This window comes from Helianthus annuus, chromosome 4 (genome assembly GCF_002127325.2).
Source record: "Helianthus annuus cultivar XRQ/B chromosome 4, HanXRQr2.0-SUNRISE, whole genome shotgun sequence".
Lineage (NCBI taxonomy): Eukaryota > Viridiplantae > Streptophyta > Magnoliopsida > Asterales > Asteraceae > Helianthus > Helianthus annuus.
This window is the reverse complement of record NC_035436.2, coordinates 195,883,724-195,903,040: the sequence shown is the minus strand read 5'-3', so window position 1 is coordinate 195,903,040 and position 19,317 is coordinate 195,883,724. Positions and strand designations below refer to the sequence as shown.

General features: G+C 36.2%; 1 protein-coding gene across 1 annotated transcript; it reads right to left on the bottom strand.

Moving 5' to 3' along the window:
• Positions 1-3,696: 3,696 nt before the first annotated feature.
• LOC110937756 (probable potassium transporter 9) lies at positions 3,697-9,574 on the bottom strand. Its single transcript, XM_035988744.1, is given in 11 exon segments — positions 3,697-3,903; positions 5,412-5,536; positions 5,689-5,970; positions 6,559-6,736; positions 7,094-7,348; positions 7,640-7,691; positions 7,798-7,987; positions 7,990-8,057; positions 8,143-8,377; positions 8,475-8,571; positions 9,318-9,574. Coding segments are annotated over 10 exon segments (1,464 nt in total). The 5' UTR covers positions 8,514-8,571; positions 9,318-9,574; the 3' UTR covers positions 3,697-3,863.
• Between the last annotated feature and the right edge of the window lie 9,743 nt (positions 9,575-19,317).

Sequence of the window (19,317 nt, the reverse complement as noted above, 5' to 3'; positions counted from 1 at the left end):
TAAAAAAAAGAACAATAGTGATCAAACCAATCAGATTCTACCATGTAAGTACTTTTTTTAGAAATAAATACCAAATGCAAGTCAGCCTAGCTGGGCGGGCATCCCCCATGAAATATAAGTGGGTCATGGGTTTAATACATTTGTAAGGTCATGAGTTTAATACTTTTGCCAATAGATTTTTGTTTTGTTTGTCACCTGCGGTTTATCCCCACTACATCCCTAATAGATTTTTGTTTTGTTTTTGTTTATTTTTAAACTAGGTTAAAACCCCTTGTATTACATGGGATTAAGTCAATAAAATATTAAATTATTAAATAAGCAAAAAAATAATAAAAACATTGAAAAGGAAATACTAAAGAAAATAAATATTCATAAATTAAATATTATAAAGAAAAATAATAAATAGTTAAGAAACTTTCTCGTCAACTGACTCGGCGGGGAATTCGTTCTTTTACTCATTGCCAACCAGTTACTCCCCTGCCTTGGCATAAACAGGCTAAAGGGTTGTTTGTTTAGCTCTTAATGGGCTCTTAATGGTTCAGACCTCTTACCTCTTACTTGTTCATAACTTAATGGTTCAGACTGTTTGTTTTGTGAACAGATGTCTGAATGGTTAAGCATTATACATAGTCTGAATGGTTAAGACCACTAATTTGAATTGGTCTGATATTTGCCTCTGAACGGTTAAACATTATACTGACTCTTAATGGTTCAGACCTCTTACTGATTTAGCACTTAGCTATTCAGAAGTTGTCAAACAACCCCTAACTTTCCTTAAGACTGCTTCTGGAACATCTCTATCCTTCTATGGATACGGTCGACATTATTTGTTATGAGGCAAGGATTGCCATCAGATGACTTCACTTGAGACATAACTTCTTCCGATAACTAAACTTCAAGTCTTAGCTACCCGAAATAAAATAAAATAGAATAAGGTATAAAATTTTATTTAGAATAGTTACCTTAAGTTTCGACCTCTAAATATATATGTTAAACTAACCAATATTTTTTTGTTAGATTAGGTATCCTAAACCTTCCTACAAAATCAACTTTTACCATAAACATTTTAATTTATAAGTTATAATGATATTTTTTATATAAACATTACCAAAGATAGATTTTACGAAAGTGTTATATTAGATTTATAATGATGATTATTTCTTTAAATTACTTTACAATTTAAACATGATTATCTGTTGTTTAAAAAAAATAAATAAACAGTTTTTTATTACTAATTTCGTCCGTACAATATACAAGATTATAGCCTATTATTTAAGAAAATGGAAAAAAAAACTAAGAACATGTGTCTTATGAAATCTTTTAATATTAATTAAATTTAATATTTTATATTGCAAAAAAAAAAAAGAAACGTTAGAGATTTTGTTGAAAAAAAAAGTATATTCGCGACTTTAATATATTGAATTGAATATTTTATACTCAATGTGAAGGATAAGGTTTACGATTTGAAGTTAACTTTATGCCAATAATTTAGGGTTGATAAGATTTATATTAATTTAATTGGTATTTAATAATTTAAATTAAATAATAATTATTTACAATTAAGGATGGTCTAGAATAATGACAAGTGTCCTAAAGTTGGTTTCTTTTATTATATAGGTTAGATTTTATAAAACGACGTGTATAAAAACAAAAGAAATGTAAGATTTGAAAAAGAAAAAAAAAGAAACATCTAATAAAAAGTTTGTAAAAGATCGTTCATTTTTCAAACATTTTAGAAAGACTTATTTTTTTTCAGATCTTCCATTTCTTTGGTCCATTTGTTTATTCAAAACTTGTTATTTTTTTAACCTTTCGTTTATCTAATTCGTGTGTTTTTGGTACCTTACACTTGTTAACTTATTTTTTTAAGGTTTTGATTTTTTATAAACGTCCTTTTTTAATCTTCGTTTTTTAAAAATCGTTTTTTTAAATTCCTTCGATTTTTTAAATTGTTCATTTTCTGAAGTTTTTTTTCCCTAACGGCTATAAGTAAACTCAATACAAAGTTTCAAAAATTAACGATTTCAAAAATGGTTCTAAAAGGAACAGTTTAAAAAGAAACGCTTTTAAAAAATAACAACTTATAAAAACGAATTGTTTAAAAAAGTTTAACAAAATGAATTTAAAAAGATTGGTATAAAATGTATCGTTTAAAAAAAACTTTAAAAGACAAACAACTTAAAAAAACGATTTTAATAAACAAGCAGTTTAAAAATGAATAATTTTAAACACGATACATGGTTTAAAAAGGTTAAAAAACAAATGATTTTAAAAACGACGTTTATAAAAAAAGAAAAGCTTAGTGGGGGGGGGGGGGTAGTGCACGGTCCTCCCAACCGCCGGAGTGATCTCACTCCGGGAGCCGCTACCCGACCAAGCTAGCTCCGCAGTGACTTCCCCATGCCAAGTTCTTACCCTGGGCGACATATGCCACTCCCAAGACTCGAACCCGGTACCTCTGGGAAGAGGTGGGTGTCGGTGGCCAACTAGGCTAACCAAGTTGGTTAAGCTTAGTGAAAATACATATTTATTTGTATATATAAAACACTAGTCTAAGTCCCCGTGTAATACACGGGTGGCTAAACAACAAAAAAGTTATACTTTAATACATAAATACTTTATTACATCCTGATGATATTGAGCTATAAGGGAGTAACTGAGTGCTTCTCTTTGACATCCTGAAGTTATGTATATTGATCGTAAACAAAATTTTACTTTGGATATAAAATAAATAATGATCCAACCTCGAATTAGTACTGAAGGCCTTCCACATTACATAAGCAATGATTCCCCTAATAGTAGAAACAAAAAGGCCCCAACATTGTATCTAGTTGCAACATCCGATGATCGGAGTTGTGTTTGCGTGTCAACCCAACCCGACTCATCCCATACCATAAAAAAAATCAAGGAAGTCTAAGAACCCGCGAAACTCGCGGGTGGCTTAAAACCAACTAAACACATAAAAAATTGTAAACGTTGAAGCGTTAAACTGTGATTTGGTAAGCCTAATATTTTGAGACCGTTGAGCACATCCCAATAGTACATCTACCTAATGTTCGTTACATATTAAGTTTTTGTCAATTAAACCTTCATGATATTTTCATGCGTTTTGGCCAATAGAACTTGCACCAGCAGTGTCAACATATAAATCCACTACCAGCGAAAATAGAAAGGAAAAATATCATATAAAGATAGGATCTTAGAACACTATTGCAAAACTTCCAATTTATTAAAACATTGCAGCACCTTTTTTAACATGAAATAATAACAATTCACTAATAAACGGATCAAGGAGTCCTAAAACATATAATATCTATTGGCATTGAGATGAACTTTGTAAGGAAAGAATTTTCAATATAAACGTATAAAAATGACACTGAAATAAAAAATTATAGATAAATGAGTAAATGAAAATCACAAATCACTAAACACTTCTTTATAAACTATATTTGTCATTTTATTAGTAGGTTTGCCGTCGTTGTCCAAAATTAAAAGTTTACACTAAATATTCAAGATCAAAGGATCAAGTTTTACCCCACTCTCGTGACGAATTATACACATAAATATTTCCTTAAGTAGCCATACTGTGTATATCCAAATATTAACCGTTGTACCAATTGCCTACCACTCAATAAATGTAGACCTGATTCAAACATATATATAGCCTGTTACAGCTCAAATGACAAACAAAATGCATTAAGATATATTTCCCTTGAATAATTGGATAAATAAGAAGCAAAATTTGTTTATTCAAATATCCAAATATGATTACCAAAGCTAGGACAGATTATATGTTTCAAATATGATTACATAAAAATGAAAAACTATACATCCAAGCTTCATGCATACATCATTTAAAGATTCTATCCATTCATGCTCTCAATTCTCTCTGAACTCCTCCGCCTGAAACCAAGAAATTTAATCTCATGTTAGTCACAGGTTTGTATTCATTATAGGAAACATACATGTCCAAAATATGAAGACATGCCATTAAAACTTATATTAAAAGTCCCATTCTATTACAAACCATTTGCCAAAACCAAGAAACTCTTGTGAAGACATGCCATTATAAACTTAAGCAATAACATTTGCAAATATCATAAAAGGAAAAAATACCCACAACATCTCACACTTGTCTTAAAAGAATTAGTTGCTTGTTTTGACCCGTTACTCAACCCACCCATAAAAAGATTTCAAGAAAGTACATGCCATCCATGAACCAAAGAATACAATCGAAGGGTCAGCTAAGAGCACATTAAACGGTTAAGAGTGACATGATGGCGGATTGTATAAAGTTTATAATAAATGAAAGAAATAAATATTGTCAGTTTGTCATGTAATTTAGTTATTCAAGTTTTTTGTATTTGTAAAATTGCTGTTTCTATTCCACATTAGTTTGATGCAGGGACGCTAGGGATGAGCTCGGTACCGGTACCGAAAATCCAAAAAAATGGGTATCGGTACCGAAAATCCAAAAAAATGGGTACCGGGTCCAAAAATACCCGGTACGGTACGGTACAGTTCAGTACCAGTACGGCCGATATTTGAAGGTAAAACCGATACCGAAATGCAAAACATCAACACCTAATTGGTACCGAAAATCGAGTCGGTTCAGGAAATTCGGTACTGGTGTCAGTTCCGAACCGGTACACGGTACAATTTGCTCATCCCTAACTGACGCACAAGCTAACGAATATTGACCACAGAGTTGAGTAAAAAATGCATTTTTTTCCAATATGGTTTTCATAGAATGTATGTCAAAATAAGCAACCAAATCATAATGAAACCTATGAGAATCATGCAAACTTAATTAAGGGGACTTCTTGTGACTATACAAACTTTATTCATTCTTCACCGTAAACATTCCATATTTCACAATTGGACAATACTTGCATAATGTAATTTCCTTCTACTTTCATTTATATACTATTCTTAGTCTATTAAATTAGTATATGAACTCATTTGTACATTGCAGAAGTGATGTTCATGATTTTATTGGGGTAATGCTTAGAAAAAAATATAAAAAAGAGAATGTCTTACAATATTTGGATGTACATCATGACCCACAAGTTGTGTTCTTATATAATTTGTTGACTTAAAACGGGTCCGTAACTATTCATCAAACGTACTTATTTAAGAACTCCATGCTCGCACCGTTTTGGATAGTTAAAAAAATTGTAAGAACATAGTTGGCTTTAAGAACATAGTCGGCTTTAAGATATTCGAAATGGAACGATAAAAACACGGGACCTAAACTCAGGGACCATTTTGGCATTTTACTCTAGATTATATCTAGGGCTGCAAACAATCCGAATGTTCAGTAAACAGTTCGTGAACCATTGACGAAAATAGGTACAGAATGATATATCTATAAGTGAAACGGGTTTGCAAAGTGATATAAGGAAACTTACTTGCTACAAACATCCCATTTCCATACTCCAACCAAACGCGCATGCAACACTCTATGGACATCGCATCGGTTAATATAGTTAACGGTTTCATCTTCCACACAAACATCGACCCTTTCGCTTACTTGCTGCAAACACAACATAACATCAAGACTTTTATAATGCTCTATATGGATGTCTACGTACATTTTTTAAGAATCAAGTAGGCATTTTTTTATGAAAAAAAAAAGTTTTTTAATTGTGTTATTGATATACAATTTGTTAGTAAAACAATATCTACCTGAGGAACAATGATCTTGGACTGTGAGAGTACCGACGGAATACAAACATCAAGAGTGACATCATATTTGTCCACGAATCTACTGGTTTCGCGGCTTACTTCACTATAAACTTTTGCGCATATTGGAGAGACCGAATCTCTATAATATTCAATCACATAGCGCGAATAATTACATGCAGAAGTGAACAATTTGTATGTCGAATCCGATATAAGACCATGAGACCAAAAAAACTCGGCCCGCGAGTTTAAATCAGTTGCAACCTCCAAAACTGGATTTCCTAACTGCATTTTGACATCAAGAGAGAAAAATATAGCATGCATTAGAATGAGTTGACTTTGTAAAGTCAACCTTAGTACTTAGTGGTTGTATATTTAGTTTAAATCAGTTGCACATAACTAAGACATCTATTCTGTCCCTTTCCTTCTCCAAAACAATATTCACTTGCAAAACCTATTCTCCACAAATATCAAGACCCAAAGAATATATTTGCATATTCAAGGTTCAAACAGCATAAATGGAAGCCCACATTCACACACTTTCTACCTAAAAATTTACTATATATGTGCATAAGTTAATCAATGTAAAAAAACGGAACTTACTTGTAGACGTAAACCAAAATAGAGAGGCATGGATGAGGAAAAAATAGTAAACTAAATGATAAAAAGAGTTCAATGTTTAAGTCCACTACAATAAAGTTAACGGGTCAAACAATTAAACATGTATGTTCAATGCCTCTCTATTATCAAACCAGCAACAAATACCAGCAGCCTATAACACAAATAATTAACCCAGAGGTGGGCTTTCAAGCTTTCCAACGGCAGGGTCATTTAACAGCCCATACGAAGTAGACCAGGCATCTAAAAACCCACCCCAACATAATAATTTGTACCAGCTCCAGCCGAGAAGTAGAGTAGTTCTATTGCCCCGAAGAATAGCAAATAATAAAGAGCGATAATTGGTTGTTTATGCCAACAAAGTATGATTGCTAAAGACGTAAGGCAGGTCGTCACCAGCATTACCGCCATTTCTGCCAATCCTGCAATGAAACTGAACACGAAAGATGAGTCAAATTCAAATCCGGTTGAGAAATAATATAATGGGTTATGGTTTGTGCATAGTTATTAATTAATAGTGAATAGCAGATGATAGCGACACGCTACCTATACGCTACGTAGCGATAGTGATGAAATAACGGGCGCTATTTTATGTTTAGCGACACACTGCGAGAAAATTTTAGAAGTATTTTATGTCTATGCTTAACAAAAAACCTAAAATCCTGCTATTTTATATCTATAAAATCCCGCAATTTGTCCGCTATGGAGGCACCAAAATCAAATAGCGAGACACGAGTGCTACGCTATTCGCTATGAGCGCTATTAGTAACTATGTGTTTGTGGGACCTACCTGATGCATTTCCCATGTGCTTGATGTATCGAAAACCGATAGTGATAGCAATGCATAAGATTATGAGTATCCAGTTGATCTCGAGTATGTAGATTTGACCGTGAATCTTGTCGGAAGTATGCACGACTTTTACTCTCGGAAAATAACCGAGCGATTGACTTTGTTTTATGATCGAGAACGTTCCGCTGATGATTGCTTGGCTTCTGACAACCGAAGCGACAATGGCTATTGCAAGCATTGGCCACCTCAAGCTTTCTGTAATAACATGGGCTCGGGTCAAAGTCAAACCGCTTGTTATTCACATTTTGATCATGTAAAAGTCAGGCATAATGTATAGCCGGTACAGAGACGTAATAGCTGATATGATCGACATTCTGGTGATTTTTCGATAAGTAAGCTGCTTGACCCATGTAAGCAAGTATGAGTGTTGGATAAACCAGAAATGTGAACGCAATCCGTGAGCGCAAAATGGGAAAATGCAAGATATATTAAATAACATACACCCGAGTGTCAAAAAGTATCGTTTTAAATTTCCATTAGACGTACCTGGATTGCAGCGTAAGAGAAGTGGCCAAGAGCCGTAAACATTGTTCGGAGCCTGCAAGTGCGGTTGATCAATCAAACCACATTGACTTTTCAAGTCATATTAATTCCCACATCAATTCTCAGTTTGACCTTAAAAAAACTGAACCATCAATATTTACCCGATATGACGGGAGTTAGAACTCCGTCTCCGATTACCATACAAGTGCCAGGAAGAACCAAGATAAGTAAGGTTGTATGCAAAAAATTATACTTTTCAAGCAACATTCTCACTTTCGAATTATATTCCCTATTGGGCAATTGCTCCAACTTATACGTAGATAACGATTCATCAGCAACGAGTCTGTAGGAACCTGTCTGTTTGGTAACAGGCTTACTTTAGCATGCCGTCATATTGAGGAATAAAGTGCAAATGTACCACCTAAACATCAACTAAACAGTTAGATAATTCTAACTGTGAATTAACTGAAAAAATCATAAATAAAGATAAGAAAATAACTAATTACCTTCACCATTGTCTCCGTCTCTCAGAACTATGAACACGTATTTGCAAAGCGGCACGAGTGTCAAAGTCCAGAAAACGAATGAAAGTACGCAGAAAATCTCTTCATTTGTTTGTGAGAGCTCAATATCTTCGGCAAATGTGCTTTGCTAAACGTAAAGCGGAGACCTGCTGAGGTCACCGTAGACTACACTGAGACTTTGATAAGCTAATAGCCGTGTCATCCTCCATGAATCCTTCTAAACGCGTATAACAAACAAATTTTGACAACTTAATATAAGTAAATAACAAAACTAAGTAGAAAATGAAGAAAAATTATAACTTTAATGGGCAGACCTTAGATTTTTCCCAGCAATTTTCATTCTCAACATCCATAATTCACAGGTTTCGTTAATTGACTCAAAAGCCACTAAGCGTGAACCGCAAATCCCAGCTGAATCAAATGAAATTAAAAAGTAAAAATTGAAACTTTTTATTGATACTGAAAAAATCCTGATTGCGAACCGGAAAAATCAATTCAAATTATGAAAACAACTCAGATTTCTATTACAGATTTCTATTCAAAACTTGCTTTTAGAAACTGATAGAACTTAACCTATTAATACACAACAACATACAAAATACAAAGCATAAGCCAGATTAGAAGCACAAATTAGAACTTTGTGAAATATATACCCATACCGGCCTCTTCTTGGTTTCTCCTTGTAGAAAGTAAGCGTGTAGTCTTTCCCGTATCCAAAATTCATTCTTGTCGACATAATAAACCTAACTAATATACCCTGTATAAACCAATCTATTTGTTCTTGATTTGCACAACAAACATTTATACTCCAAAATTGTAAGTAATTTTCATTCAATTAAAGCATCTTTCTCAACCGCCGATGAATCAATCAAATGAAAGACAATAAAATAGGTATTTCATTTATAAATTCTAACAAAAACTACCAGATCTGTACAAAGAAACCAATAAGATATAAGATGATTGTTACCGTAGAATCAAAGAAATCGACCAGAGAAATAGTCTGCCGACTCCCCGACATTGTTACAGAATCAAATTCAGATTATTAGCATGAACCCTAATTGTGTACACAATCGCTCAGATTCAAAACTACAATCAACAAAATGTCACATGAACCCTAACTGTCAGAAAACCGCAATACAATTGAAGCATTTTCATACCTGGAAGAGATTGGAGATCTTCGGAGGAGCAGCAAGGCAGTCGAAGAATCATCATAGAATCATTAGCTATTGTTTGAAATTGAAAACATAAGATACATCAACAGAGAGATGGAACGATGGAACACGCAAGATATATGAAATTTAAATGAGGTTTTAAAGATTGATTGAAGAGTATTGGAGAAGATTTCAATTGATTGAGAAATTATTGGAGTTTCCGTATTGCTTTAACAAAATGGCTAAGGAATGAGGAAAAGGATTTGCCCGCTCAAATGTAGAATTCTCTGCATAAGTAGCATTGCCACATCAGCAGGTGATGTGGCAAAGTTATTTTGCTTTAGTATAATAGATAGATATTTTGTTAAATAATAATCGTGAAAATTAGAAAATCCTGAGTAATTACGTTAATAATCTCTTACATATTAAAAGAACTTTGTAATTATCAAACACAACCCCTAAGGTATATAATTACTTAATTACTCTTACACTTAACTGCAAAAAAGTAACAAAGTTATTGTCAGGGGCTAAAACCGTTATAAAATGCAACCCCGAGGTCTGATATGTTAAATGATTTCATTTTGGACTGAAATGGTTAAACTGACTAAACCACATGGGCCAAATCAGTAATTTACTCTTTACCATATCATTACTATTATTTTTATAAACAAATTTATGAATTAAATGTTTGCCTTTTCGATCAATAACTAGATCATGGGTATAATTCTATTGTATTAATGTATTAATTTTCTAAAGCGTTTTCAACAATTTGCAAGACATGAATAGTATTCACCCCTGGGTTGGATTCATTGCCACCCCCTCAAAAAATGACTGCAAGTGTAAATTTGATTAGAAGATGGACTAAAAAATTAGGCACCCATGTATTTCACTAGCAAGACCTGAAATGCCCCTTGTTTCACTATAAGTTGTCGGATGAAGATGCGAACGATTTCATTTGGGGCATCAGGGGGTTTAAGGGAGTGTTTTGGTCTTTAAAGAGGCTAACTTGTGGAGAAGAAAGAGAAGCTAACCCATAGAAAATATTGACAAAATTTGATCTAGTCTATTTTTGTAGCATCGTTACTTTTTTATGAACAAATTATAAAAAACATGTACAAACAAGTATGATAAAAGTTTAGATTCATTGTTAATTAGAGATAAGTGTCAGAAAGTCAATAGTGTGTCGTAGTGTAGGGGCTATTGTGTAACTTGGTGTTCTATATAAACACCTTCTTTGTAACCCTAAGTTTTGTTCAATACAATTCAAACCCCAATCACTGTGTTTGTTCGCTATACTAGACAACATGGTATCAGAGCAGTGTTGATTCTTGAACACTTTGCTCATCATCTACAATCCAACCTCAAACCGGAAAAAAAAAACAAAATCAAAATCAAGGTTCCGAAATCGAACCTGCAGTTTCTTTTCAATCCATCAAACAACAAAAGCAGCAGCCGCCGATATCAAACCAGTAGCGCCGCCTCCGCACAAAACCCTAAAAGTTCCCACCGCCGATCTGTTCCCACTGTCCCGACAAATCAGTAGCGCCGCATAGCTCCAATCAAACCAGTTCCGCCGCTGCCGCACAAAAACCCTAAGAGTACCAGCAAGCAATTACTGCCAGCTGATTGTTGGAAACATCAAACGTTTCCAACGATTCAGTCCCGCAAACAAGACACGATCAAGAAGAAACATCTTTTATGTTGAACAGAGAGAAAGACGATAGTGAAAGGCGGTGATTGTTCAGCAGCGGATTTGATAAAATTCGCTACCAGCGGATTTGACAAATTGAAGTGGATTTGTTTATCTCAAGCCCAACAATACAACCCAAACCCTAGTGAACTTAAATCTTGAACGCGAGTTCAAGTGGCCCGGCGTATTTGATAAATACGCCGGTAAGATACCGTGTTTGGGCGATTTCAGTGTATCCAGCGATTTTAAATCTTGAACGCGAGTTCAAGTGTCCAGCGTATTTGATAAATACGCTGGGTTAGTTATTCGTTTAATAACGTTACTTTTGACGTCGTGTTTACTGGCTTCCAGCGAAATTGGGCAGTTTTTTTTTTTAATCTTGAACGTGAGATCAAGTATCTAGCATAGTTGATAAATACGCCAGATCAGTAATAAAAGGAAAAAAAGAAAAAAATTTGAAAAAAAAATGGAAATCAATCATGGAAAAAATAGTTATTGGATATTTGATTCTGGTGCCACTAACACCATGACGTTTGAACCGTTGGACATACGTTCAATGACCCAACCTCAAAAAACTCAAATCCATACAGCAAACAACGGAACGATGCAAGTGAAAGGAGGAGGAGTAATTGAAATTTCACCAACTATGAAATTATCAAATTGCCTCTATGTTCCGTCATTATCACACAAGTTGCTCTCAATTAGTCATATTACCAAAGAATTAAATTGCACGGTACTAATGCACCCTACTTTCTGCCTCCTACAGGATATCAGGACGGGTGTGATTATTGGACGTGGTACTGAGCGCCACGGATTGTACTATGTGGATGAAGTGGCTCAACAGGGTACTGTGATGTTGGCACATGGAACCGAAAACCAGGAAGCCTGGCTATGTAGACGTCTGGGACACCTATCCAGTGGTTATTCGCAACTTTTGTTTCCAAAACTCTTCCCTTCAAATGGAAAAACAGATTGTGAAACATGTTTTCTTGCTAAAAGCCATCGACAACCATTTAAACCTAGCAATACGAAAGTTGCTTCACCCTTTTCACTAATTCATTCTGATGTGTGAGGTCCTGCTCCTGTGATGGGGGGTCAGGGTCTTCGGTACTTTATATTATTCGTGGATGATTGCACTCGCATGACATGGGTATTTTTTTTTAAAACAAAGCTGAAGTTTACGAGAAATTTATCATGTTATATGCTATGATTCAAACTCAGTTCCAAACTCAAATCCAAATCCTCCGATCCGACAATGGGTGGGGGGGGATTTGTCAATACATCCATGAAACAATTCTTTAAAACCAAAGGATTATCAAACCTCTTGTTCTCATACCCCCGAAAAAATGGTGTTTCCGAACGGAAAAACCGTATTATTCTTGAAATAACTCGAGCCCTTTTAATTGAATCTCAGGTACCTAAATCTTTCTGGTCGGAGGCAGTTGCAACCTCTGTGTATCTCCTAAATCGGCTTCCCACAAAAGCTCTTAAATTTAAGACTCCCTTAGATTGTCTGTCAAGTCTGTCAGTATTCCCCATCCTCTTACACTTGAACCTCAAATCTTCGGGTGTACAACATTTGTCCACATACCCAAAACTAACCGAAACAAGCTTGGCCCATGTGCTGAGCAATGTGTATTTGTCGGCTATGGGATCAATCAAATAGGTTATCGGTGTTATAATCCAAAAACTCATCAAATGTTCACCACAATGAATGTTGACTTTCTTGAAACGAAATACTTTTATGACACCCAACTCAGTGGTCAGGGGGAGAATGAAAGTATAGACACTCTGAGTTGGCTAACTCAACTTTGCTCATCTGAAGAAGTAACAACAGAAAACCATCACAGTACTTCGAGTCCTTCAAACACAGCCACATAATCTGCGGAGCACAGTACCAATGAAGAAAGTCCATCCAACGTGATACCAGAGGTAAGAAATACCGATAACTCTGAATGTACTACGTCTTATAACTATGAGACAACAGGGGAACACACATAACCGACAACAACAGAACCTACAGAACATGTTGAACCAAATGCTGAACAGGTTGAACCAGTTGTTGAATAAGTGGAACCAGTTGTTGAACATGTTGAACCAGGTGCAACAGAGACAACCAGAAGATACTCTCTCCCTCCAAGAGAAAATAGAGGAGTTCCCCCTAAGAGATACTCTCCAGAAAAGGTGGCTCCAAAGTCCAGGTATCCTGTGGTAAACATTGCCACTGGAAATTTGTCTAAGGAAGCTAAAGCATTTGCTGCTGCCTTGTGCTCTGAACAAATGCCATCTACAACACAGGAAGCCTTGAAATCTGAAGAATGGAAGAAGGCCATGGAGACCGAAATGGAAGCACTCAAGAAGAATAACACGTGGGAGAAATGCACTCTTCCACCAGGGAAGAAACCAGTGGGATGTCGGTGGGTGTTTTCAGTCAAACACAGGCCTGATGGCACGATTGAAAGATACAAAGCACGGCTGGTTGCAAAGGGTTATACTCAGACTTATGGAATTGACTACTCTGAAACCTTCTCCCCAGTAGCCAAAATCGATACAATCAGAGTTCTTTTTTCAATAGCCGCTAATAAAGGTTGGCCTCTTCATTAATTTGATGTAAAAAATGCCTGCCTTCATGGAGAACTGAGCGAGGAGGTCTATATGGATGCTCCACCGGGATTCAATGAGAATTTCAAGGCTGGAGAAATATGTCGGTTAAAGAAGTCTCTGTATGGGCTTAAGTAGTCTCCTAGAGCTTGGTTTGGGAGGTTTACCCTTGCTATGAAGAAATATGGCTTCAAACAAAGCAACTCTGATCATACCCTATTTTTGAAACGTAGGGGCAGTCTTGTGACCTGCTTAATTATCTACGTTGATGACCTGATACTTATGGGAAACGATGAAGAAGAAATGTCAATGCTAAGAGATATACTTTTTTCGGAGTTCGAGATGAAAGACCTGGGCAGACTGAAGTATTTTCTTGGAATTGAAGTTCTGAGATCTAAACAAGGGATTTTTATCTGTCAGAAGAAATATATCCTTGATCTGCTAGCTGAAACCGGAATGATTGAGTGCAAACCGGCGGACACCCCAATGGTGGTTAATCACGGCCTACAAATGGAAGATGGAGCCGAACTAGCAGATAAGGAGAGATATCAACGAATGGTGGGAAAACTAATATACCTCTCCCACACTCGGTCCAGATATAACATATGCAGTAGTAGTGGTGAGTCAATTTATGCACCAGCCCCAAGCGAGTCACATGGAAGCGGTATTAAGAATCATCAGGTATCTCAAGGGAACAACAGGTCATGGTATACTGTTTAAATCAAATGGGCACTTAGAAATCCAAGCTTATACAGACGCCGACTGGGCAGGGGATAAAGGAACGAGAAGGTCAACCTCAGGATACTTCACCATGGTCGGAGGAAATCTAGTTACCTGGAGAAGTAAAAAACAAAAGGTAGTTTCTCTATCTAGTGCAGAAGCCGAATTCCGAGGGGTTGCACGTGGCCTAGCCGAGATTCTGTGGATTCGTAAACTCCTAACTGAGATTGGCTTTCTTCCTACTATAGCAACCAAAATCATGTGCGACAATAAAGCTGCTATACAGATCTCAGAAAATCCAGTCCAACATGATCGAACAAAACATGTGGAGGTAGATCGACACTTCATCAAGGAGAAATTGGAGGATGGTATCATAGAGCTCCCATATGTATCGTCAAAAGATCAACTCGCAGGTATTCTTACAAAAGCTGTTAACGGGTGCGTGTTTAGTAGCTGTTTGAGCAAGTTAAGTATTGGTGATCTGTAACACCTCATAAAATCACGTCCAATGATGTATTGACACGTGTAATAAACCCTAATAAAGTCAAACACTGAAATTAAGGGACTAATTTTTCGAAAAATCGAAAACTTTGATAATAAAAGAACTGGAAGTGTTAGCATACCTGAAATAACTTTCCAAATAACCTCTCACGATGATTATATTCATAAATGAGCCACTTGTCAATCGAGTGTAGCCGTTTGCGTAATTAATTGAAAGTTTGCGCAATAAAAGGGTTAAAGGCGTCAACATGTTAATTCTTACCTCTGAGTGACCTTTTAACAAACCGGCAGCTTCATGATATTTGATTATACTCTCGAGAATGCCAAATAATGGCCATCTAAGGTTTTTATGCCTATAAGTAAAGATACGCGTAAGTTTGCAAGTTAGAGGGACTAAAAGTGTCAATATGTTTAATTATACCTCTGAATGACCTTTTAGTGAACCCGAAGCATCGTGATGTTTAATAATAATTTCAAGAATGTCTAATATGGATTAGATGAGGCTTCAATGATATTAAATGATGAGATGCGCAAGTTTGCGCAATAGAGGGGCCTAAAACGTCAACTTTTGAATCTAGCCTTTCGGTGACCATTTAAGCGATCGGGAGCGTAGTAATATTTAAGTATATGCTTGGGAATGCCCATTATGGGCCATGGAAGGCTTGGATGTCAGTAAACGACATTTCGTGCTACTTTGCGCAATTAAAGGACTAATTGCGTCAAACTGCAAAAGTAGGTCGATTCGTATGGTAACGGACCTTCCGGAATATGTCCATGAGTTAAACATACCCTATTTATTCTTTATATAGCTTAGATATAGGCTTGGAGGTGTTTGGTGCGCAAAAATAAACTTTTACGTCATGTAGGGACTAAAAGTGTCAAAAAGTGCACAAGTTTGCATTTTCGCGCATACCTTGCATTCTGAATATCCCCGGACACCCAAAAATTTATGTAAGCACTAAAATGTTTTATTTTAGTGTTTGGCTCGATAAAATTCCATTCGTCGCGTAATTTGATTCGTTTTTCGCGTCCGTCCGTGTTTCGTCGTAATTAACCGAATAACGTGACCGTACGACCAAACGAACCGACATCCGACATGTTTTTGAGCATGTTTCATGTTCTCCATGTTTAGGCATCATTATAGAGCCTTATAAATGGTTTAACAGGCCTTGGAAGTGTCGGAAATGACATTCATCTACTGCAGGGGCCAAATATGACAATAAAGGAAACTGGGTATGCTGGGCAGGTGGATGTGGACCGTATCCATGGACCCATACGGTCCGTATGAGAATGCTAGTTCTAGAAAATCCAGAAACCAGCTATTGTTTTGCTCTTTGTCTCACACTTTTGATTCTAGGGGCTGCCCATTGTTTAGTAAACCATGGGTAAGAGGTGTATGGCTCAGATTTGATCACGGTTTATGAGAAACGATCCTAACTGTGACAACTGTGCTCTGTAATCTCTGTACGATGTAAAACAATGTTGATTATTAATAAAACAATGTGCTTTGGTGTTATTATATGTGTTTTGATGTATTATGTGTATATTTGTGTTTGGTAATTTTTACAATTCGATTCGATTCCAATTTCAAGCTCTAAATCGCTTTCTGGAAGGTTATACGCGCACTAATGCGTAAATATAACCAGTTTAATGCAACAAACACTCCGGAATAGTGAAATAGGCTTAACATACCTTAAATAACCTCCACATAACTTAGAAATAAGTTTTGGATGGTTTGGTGTGTTGAAATCAAGTTTGTTCGATCGCAGGGACTATTTGTGTCAAAATGCGAAACTATACCAATTTGAATAGTAACAAACACTCCGGAACTTCATCATAAGTTAAACATACCCTAAATAACCTTTACATAGCTTAGAAATAGGCTTTGAGGGGTTCGGTATGCCAAAATAAACTTTATTGATCAATAGGGACTAAAAGCGTCAAAAAGTGCACAAGTTTGCATTTTCGCGCATATCTTACGTTCTGAATATATCCGGACATCCAAAAATTTATGTAAGCATTAAAATATTTTATTTTAGTGTTTGGCATGATAAAATTCCATTCGTCGCTTAATTTGGATCGTTTTTGCGTTCGTTACGACTTCCGTCGTAATTAAGCGAATAACGCAACCGTACGACCAAACGAACCGACATCCGAGATATTTTTGAGCATGTTTTGAGTTCCCTATACTTTAACTTCATTTTGGAGCCTTGAAATGGGGTTAACGGGGCTTAAACGTGTCGAAAATGGACTTAAAAGCATGCAGGGGCTAAAACTGTCATTTCTGAAAGTTTGTGCTGATCAGACAAGCCCAGGCGGCCCGCCTGAGTTTGTGTGTATCCTGATGCGGGCCGCATGGCCTCCCCAGATATGCAATTTTGTTGCAAACAGCTGTTTATGGCTGTTATACACTTCAAAATCACTTGCAAATGGTTTTTAAACAATCTATGGGCTGTTTTGGGACTCCCATGGTTTTATAAATCAATGGGCTAAAGGTGTACGGCTGAGATTTGATCACGCTTTGCGAGGAACGATCTTAACGGTTCACCGAATCCTATAAATACCCCTCATCCCCATTTGCAAAACCCACTTGAATTTCCTGAGATTTCTCTAAGTTGAGGTGTTTAACACCTTATACCTGAGAATACTTGGGAATTCAAACTTGCGGGGACCTTTTGTAAGTATTCTTTCGCGTTCTTTTCGTTCGTTTCTATCGTTAAAGTCAAACTGTGTTTGACTTCCTGCTTTGACCAGTTTATGGTCGACGCGAAGTTCGTTTGAACTTCATAACGTGAGCGTAATCACGATGGTTATAGTCCCTAGTGACTATACCTGCTGATTACCACGTTATCTAGGCTCAGTGACGAGTCGTAGCTTCAGCCAAAATGCGTTTTCTCGCGTATTTTGTAACCAAGCTACTTTTAGGTATCAAAACCGTTTGTTTTGATACCAAACCTGTTTTCTAACTTAACTAAACATGTTTCGACATGTTTAGCTCGTCACTTGTTAGTTTAGTGCTTGTGTAGAGTCGTAAGTCAAGCGGACTAAACACCCGCTTAGACTTTCGAACACGACCCGTTTGGTCAATCATTAGGATCCGACCAAACATGTTTAGTGACCATAGTAGCATAGGGAATAACCTTTCGAGGTTATACCTTATGGTCACTTGGGTTTAATTAGTCGCATGATAGGTAGTTATATGCCTTTGGTAAATTACCAAAATACCCTTTTCATACATAATTGGTAATTAAGCATATGTAACCTAAACTTTTGACACGTAACTAATTATGTAACATAATTAAACATGTATGGGCATATAATACTTGTCATAGGATTTGTTAGACGTCTCGAACGCGCTTTTGCGTGCACAACGAGTTAAAGTAGCGTAAGCTACCTTAATGGATCGCGATGGGTCGAAAGCACTTAGGTTAGGTTCCGAATTAGGATGTAGGCTTTGTTAAACCATATCACATGAGTTCCAACACTCATTTGGTTTACAAGACCTCATTCTGTCCGATCTCCCGATTTAGGCGTCTATTGTTTAACTAGTGGTTCGATTATTAGGAGCTACTTGATTTCTTTGGTTTGCTCGAGTTTGTTGAAGTTCTATTTGATCGAGGATACTTTGCACTACATGTGAGTACATAGTTCCCCTATTTTACTGTTTTTAAATGTTTTGGGGTGATTCATATGTACGAAATGTTTTCAAAGTTTAAACGAGGATTTCAAAAACGATTAAAACGATTTTTACTAAACTAAGAACGATTTCGATAAAGTGGACGAACTTGTTGGTTGTAGTTACATAATGAATGACATTCATTAGCATTGATCAAGCCGACCAGTATTAGGTTATGGTACCATAGGATCTGACAAATCCCGTTACTTTACTACACCCATGGTTATGTGTGGGGGTTGTGGGTAGCGACTGAATCTGATGTTTGTTAACTTACCCTTTGGTGGTTTGTTAATACGAGAACGAGTTGAACGATGGACAAGTCACAAAGGTTTGAATGTTGTTAACGAGACGACCATATATAAGTTTTCACAATTAAAACGATGACGATTTAAACGATTTGGAAACGAGTAAACGATTGGGAACAATTGGAAACGATTTGGGAACGAGTAAACGACTTGGGAACGATTTGGAAACGATGTTAAACGATTTCGATAAACGATTGGTTTTGGTTAAGTGTATAGATAACGAGACGGGGGAAATATGGTGAAAACATGGTAGATACGCCGCTGGTACTTCTTATATATAAGTGTTTTCATCATATTATATATCGTGGCGTTATTTAGTTCACCTGGGTAAACGATTTTGAAACGATGTCACGCAACAATGTTTTTCTAAGAGATATAAACTATACGAGTTTTTAACGAGTTTTTACAAGATATTTTACAAGTTGGTTTTCTAAAACAAATGTTTTTGGGGTTAAGAAGCATGGCTACGAGGTTTTATAAACTACAATCAACTTGATTTGAGTTGGTTATTGT